The following is a 6,389-nucleotide window of genomic DNA, read 5'->3' as shown; positions in this document are numbered from 1 at the left end:
AAGTTTTGAAGCAAGAGTGGGCAAAAATACCACAATCTAAAATTGACGAGATGATTCTCAGAGATGCCCCAAGGATCAACGAACTCCACGAAGCGAAAGGAAGATCTACTAGATATATATTAAATTATAAATATATCAATTTGTGTGAGTATAACTGAAAAATTAAATTTTTTCTGAAAAGGTGGTGTCTATTTACTTGTGACCACGCTGTGTATATTCAACACACTGTTTATATATCACTTTAAAAGATCAGTTAGTGCTACATAAACAGACAACTGTGAGTTGTTATCAAACAGTATCATAATATTTCAGAGCAATTTGTCAAATAAAAAAAAAGAAAAAGAAGCCTAATTGAGCATGGTGTGACGATCATAAATGTGTCGTCTTTGCTCCTGAACCTGTCGTTTCCACTTGTCCTGTTGTTGTCCCACCCTGTTAAAAACTGTTGGAGTGGGTGATTGATGAGGTGTTACTGGAGAAACCGGCTCCTCCTGTGACATAAAATATGTTATTTACTAACCCTATTGATTATTTAATTGTTTACATAAATATTGCTCTTTTCCAATTGTGCAGTAATATAACCACTTTTCAAATGTTTCTACAGATTTTTGTAAAATATTTATCAGTGTTATTATTTTTTAATAGTGTTAAAATCGAATTTTAAGCCACTCTAATCTAAATTTCAATGGAGCCCACTGCAAAATTAATATCAAATTTATACTTTCAGCTTTACAGATGCAGCATACTTAAATTATAACCTTTTTGGAAATAAAAATCTCAATGGTATGAAGACAGCTGTGTCAACATACACACTGTAAGTATATTCATGTCCATAGAGATATTGGTAAAGCTGCCAACTATTTAACCTTTAACTTAAATATTTTCTAGTGATGGAAATATTTGTCAGGCTTAAGTTATCACAAAAAGAAAAATCTAGTCTACTTGGAGTATTCTTGAAAACAGGTTTACACACATCACGTGGTTGACATGCAGTTACTATGTGGGTTAAGTATTCGAAGCAAATCACTAGTGTACAAAATTTTACAAAATGTGATGAGAAGTTATTTGTGGTTTGAGGTCTTCAAACATCCAAGATTACTATTGGGTTATTATACATATAACTTCTCTACATAACATAGGTAAAACTCGGTGTATTTATCAATGGTTAAAATATACTGTAAGAGAGAAGATCTTGTACTCTGGACTAGTTTTTAAAGAAATGAATCAATGTCGTTACATGTAAAATTGTATTACCTATATAGTACCCCCATACATGTTCTTATTGTGACTGTTTATAAGTTGAAGGGCTTGGTTCTAAGTTTTCTTTTCTTACTAGCTGCAACTTTTATACTACATGTAATAAACACGTCATTCACAAATAAATTACAAAAAAAATATTTACTCAAGCAAACATGACAAGATGAAGTCTCGACTATAACGAGACTCTAATTCTTGATCAAAATTGACATTAAAACTCAACATTGTATACATTAATAGGTATTCATTACATCAATGAAGTTGGCATCAGATCATACAACTGCTATCAATGTTTCAAAACAAAACTACAGCACATGTTAAGGCATCGGTTGCTCAGCTGGTAACTTGTTGTAAGTATTGTGCATAGCATGTTGTCAACACTGTCAGTCTTAAAACTCACCTGGTTTAAGAACACATTACATGAACTTGACAACATACTGATGAAGCAACCATTGAAGAAAATAGGGGATGTAGAATTAATTAACAATTTCTGTGATAATTCATTACTAGTAATACTTACTTTTTTTTAATACTAGTAAATGGTAAATTTGAATTTGTAATATTCTAATTTTTCTACCAGTTGAAACCAATGTTCCCTCTAATTTTTTCAATCCATGTGAAGAATGAATTTTTTCATGTGCACCAGTATCAAGGCAAAGTGCAGATGTGCACTCCCAGTTTTTTACAGGGTTTTTTAGCCCATTGGCCTATTGACTACCAGTGTCATTAAGGCCGCCAACGCGTTGAGACTACTCACCATTACTGGGGATGTGCTCGGCACTTGATTGGTTGTTGTTCGGCCACGCGGCTTAGAGGAAACACTGGTTGAAACCAAGTCCAAGTTCCATGGATGAAAATTCTACTTCTGCAAGTTGATGACAGTGTGCACAAAGCTTTTACCTTTTCATTTGTAACTATAATGTCAAAATTATATTAACCAGTGCTGCTACAGTAGCTTAGGCATTTTTAACAATTACTTGTCACTTTGCCCAATCAGCTTTAAATATTTACTAAAGAAAGGGAGTAGGAGGTTCACAATATAAAAGTTTTGTCAAACACAGAGAGAAAAAAAATCAACTTTAACTAACTTCTAATGAAGATGACTGAGCCAAGAGGATGAGGAAGGCTAACCAAATGCAACAGGCCAAGATACAGGTTTCATTAATTTAAAGATTTATTATATTTAACTACAACATGAAAGTTGTTAAATTTAACAGATAACTTGTAGATAATTAAAAATAATAGAGAACTTTTTAATCTTTCAAATTTGAAATAACTACTTATTTACAGAATAGTGCAATGCTTCAGTTGGGCTGTTAAAAGATTTCAAGCTACAACTTGTTCACAAGAAGACTGAATAAGAGGTGTCAGAAAGTACTTGTATTTCTAATTAATTAAAAGGATGTTTATCTATGTTAAACGTACGTGAACTTCAACTTTCTGGAATTTTTAGACACACTACTACTAGTTACAAACAATGCTATATTCAATAAATAGATCCCATATGGTACCATCATTCTTTTAAACCTGTAACAGAAGTTAAAATATAAATCTAGTTGGACAGTAGCCCTCACCCATCATCAACATACTGTTAAATAAGCATGGGTTGTTATTAACACATACTAGTAGTGTGACGTGTATGTTATTAACATGTATATTTGAAAGACACAAATATGTAAAATGGAAGTGTAGTGACCTGTAACGTTTGTTCTACCAGACGTAATGCTGTCATTGTATTTATGTAAATGATTGTGTGAAAATAATTGGAAAGTTTTGTTTTGCATGATACAGTATATATAAATGTTTGTATTTATTTGTATATTTTTGTCACATACAATAAAGATTCATTGGTATTAGAGCTGCTGAAAACCTTGTTACATTAGTACAATAAACTACTGAGCATCAGTGGAGATGGCTCAGATGTTTTTTAGCTACAAATATAGCATTAACAAAACTCAAGGCGTATAGATTAGCGACACAAGTAATACAGAACAAGGTAAAGATGTTACCATAGTTACTTCATCTCGGTATTCTTCATATGTGCTTCTCTTTTTATTTAGTAGAGGATCAAGACACATCAGAAACAACATATAGACCACCAACAGAGAAACGGCCCAGATAATGATGATAACAACTACCTATTCAAAAGAAGTAACAGGTTACAGAGCAATAAGATAGATACTATTTACAACACTTTAAGAAACATGTGATATTCATCATCATGTTACTAAGAAGATTTCAATCACTGGTTTGCCTTTATATTCAACATCCCATGAGTTTGTTACAAATCCTACGGCATATAAAGAAAGAATTGATATGAATCATCATGTTAAGATAACTTTAAATTAAATACACTTTTGTGCTTACAAATGATTAGTATATGTAGATAACAATTTCAAGTCCAAAATATGTGTGTTTAAATTACTGATTTATTAAACATTATGATGTGGTAGTGATCTTACATGAGACAGTTCAACTACGGTTGTTGAAAATATTTTAGTTGTGTGTGTTTTTTTTTATAATTTCTGATGAAACTGAAAAGCCACTTTCTTTCTACTGGTCTGATGTTCGTAAAGTTTGAAAATAACCTATTTACTGGTCTGATGTTCGTTAAGTTTGAAAATAACCTATTTACTGGTCTGATGTTTGTTAAGTTTGAAAATAACCGATTTACTGGTCTGATGTTTGTTAAGTTTGAAAATAACCTATTTACTAGTCTGATGTTTGTTAAGTTTGAAAATAACCGATTTACTAGTCTGATGTTTGTTAAGTTTGAAAATAACCGATTTACTGGCCTGATGTTCGTTAAGTTTGAAAATAACCGATTTACTGGTCTGATGTTTGTTAAGTTTGAAAATAACCTATTTACTAGTCTGATGTTCGTTAAGTTTGAAAATAACCGATTTACTGGCCTGATGTTTGTTAAGTTTGAAAATAACCTATTTACTGGTCTGATGTCCGTTATGTTTGAAAATGGCCTCTTTACTGGTCTGATGTTCGTTATTTAACCTTTTCACGACAGGCTTGATATAAGATACACGAGTTCGTATACACATTTGCACAAATTAAGTATTTACACTATAACTTGTAATGCTGTATGTGTATCTTCACAAAATTTGGTAGACTTTTAGTAATGATTCCAAGTCTTTTGTACACAAAAAAATCAGATTTTTTAATGAAGTATTTTTACTAAAGATTTGTGCGTGAAAATATCGAGTCTGTTTCGTTACTAGACCAAGTGCAAAGTGATTTTCATGTCATGATTAAAAAAAACTATTCTTCATCCTAAAAACTGATGGCAGGAAGATGAATGATTCAACAATAAAGAACAAGATGTCCAAGCCCAAATCAACTGTTGATGTACTTCCTCTGTATGTGAAACAAATTCATTAGAAATACTTGATAACATAAAATGTTGCAAGAAGAAAGCATGTTCAAGTTCAGTTAAAATATTAGCAGCCCTGGAGATAATTACTTCATAAAGCAGCAGTATGGACTGTAATATTAAAAGAACAAGGAACCCACATCGACAAAGAAACTAAGTCCATAGGGGTATCCAACAAAGAAGACGTCCAAAATGTTTGGGAGATCGAGAACAGTTTATAGTTAAAAGCTGGGGTGAAGAAACCAGTTCAAAATGAGACTCATCATCAATTGAAATGAGGAAAATTACTGAAAAGATAAAGCAGAGGTTTACATAGGTGTTTCCTGCACTAAGAAAGTTGAGATTGAGAGCCAAGTGGCTGTAAAGTTAAAGTAACCAAATTAGAAGAACTTACCAGAACACTCGTAGTGTTTTGAACAGAAGTAACGTGTAAAGAATGAATTTTAAGTTAATTTCAGCATGCAACTTTTAATATAAAGTGAAGGCAGGAAAAAAAAAAGAACACACTCTAAGACAGAATCATCCAATATATGATTAGCCATTTCAGGTGTTACACAAGCAGGTTCAATATTTAAATTTTTTGGAACATTGTTAAGTGACAAGCTAAATCTAGTCAGTAAAAGTGTGAGGTAATCAGTCCTGTTCTTTAGAAACATAAGGCAAAGAAGCTTGGGCAAAAGATCAGGCTTGATTACCAGTAGGTGAGTAATGGCAATGTTCTATGATATTAGTGTCAACCTGAATGTGAAATCTGACAAAGGAAACTACAAGTGATTCAGCATGCACAGCCTGAATATGTTGATTAATCAGGGTCAACAAAGCAGCCACAGGATCTTCTTGTACACTTGTAGTCAAATGTGGAAATAAGGCCTCAAATGATGGAGCAGAAACTTCCAAATTACCATCAGGGTTAACAGTAAAGTCTGAATTGATATCAATCTGGCTTTGAGCAAGAAGGTAGAGCTTATGTAGTTCTCTGGTGCATGCTTAAATAAGTTATTTGAAAGATGGGAGATGGAAAAACTATGAGTAGGTATGATGCAAGTTTTACATTAGGTTACTTCAGTGTTTCCCAAACTTTTATCACCCCCCCACTCCAGTTTAGTAAATATGGTTTCTTGAGCAACCCCACTCTTTTCATAAATGAGTGAAAAGTGAGTTAAGTGATGAGATATAATACACAATAAAATACTATATGTGATGTAGTAATTATTTATCATTTTCATTAATAAAAAATATATTAAAATGTTTAATTTTACATTATTACACTATTGACTCTACCATACTCACTGGATTACGTGATATTGACAGAGTAAGTTATACCGAACAAGAAAAGGCAAACATTAAGTCTGCCTGTTTTGGAGTCATTCTCATTATTTTTAACCTGCTGTGTATAGACAAATTATACTTACCCTGATAGTAGTAGTGTTCCTACTTTCATAATGACATTCACAGCGTGGACAGAATTCTCTCTCTTTATTCTTTAGGTCATAACCAATTTGTGACAGAACAACACCATCACAGTTACTGAAAAAAAAAAAAAAAGGAAAATTTTCAGTATTTAGTAGTTCTTAAGTCATATTTCTTATCATTTTCCCCTATACCCTCAATCAATATTTTTACTATTTTCTGACTGGTTGACATAACAGTGATATACAATAAAACATTTTTTTTAAAATTAACAACTATGAATTTTTTCATGTTTCAGGTATATATATATATATATATATATATATATATATATATA

The 6,389-nt window shown here is 31.9% G+C and overlaps 1 protein-coding gene across 3 annotated transcripts in view; it reads right to left on the bottom strand.

The window, feature by feature from the left end:
• Nucleotides 1-148: 148 nt before the first annotated feature.
• Nucleotides 149-6,389, bottom strand: part of LOC106461298 (uncharacterized protein CG1161-like) — a 14,398-nt gene continuing 8,157 nt past the window's right edge. Inside the window, exons 3-5 of one of the 3 annotated variants that reach the window (XM_013921115.2) lie at nt 6,055-6,169; nt 3,276-3,395; nt 149-491 (exon numbers count right to left, since the gene is read on the bottom strand). In XM_013921115.2, coding sequence (XP_013776569.1) covers nt 348-491; nt 3,276-3,395; nt 6,055-6,169 — 379 coding nt within the window. In that variant the 3' untranslated portion in view covers nt 149-347. Of the gene's footprint in view, nt 492-3,266; nt 3,396-6,054; nt 6,170-6,389 lie in introns of all 3 variants that reach the window. The other 2 variants (XM_013921114.2, XM_022388168.1) reach the window with 2 other exon arrangements.

This window comes from Limulus polyphemus, unplaced genomic scaffold, assembly GCF_000517525.1.
Source record: "Limulus polyphemus unplaced genomic scaffold, Limulus_polyphemus-2.1.2 Scaffold929, whole genome shotgun sequence".
NCBI classification, from domain to species: Eukaryota; Metazoa; Arthropoda; class Merostomata; order Xiphosura; family Limulidae; genus Limulus; species Limulus polyphemus.
The sequence above is the reverse complement of the archived record's forward strand: the minus strand, read 5'-3'. Positions and strand labels throughout refer to the sequence as shown.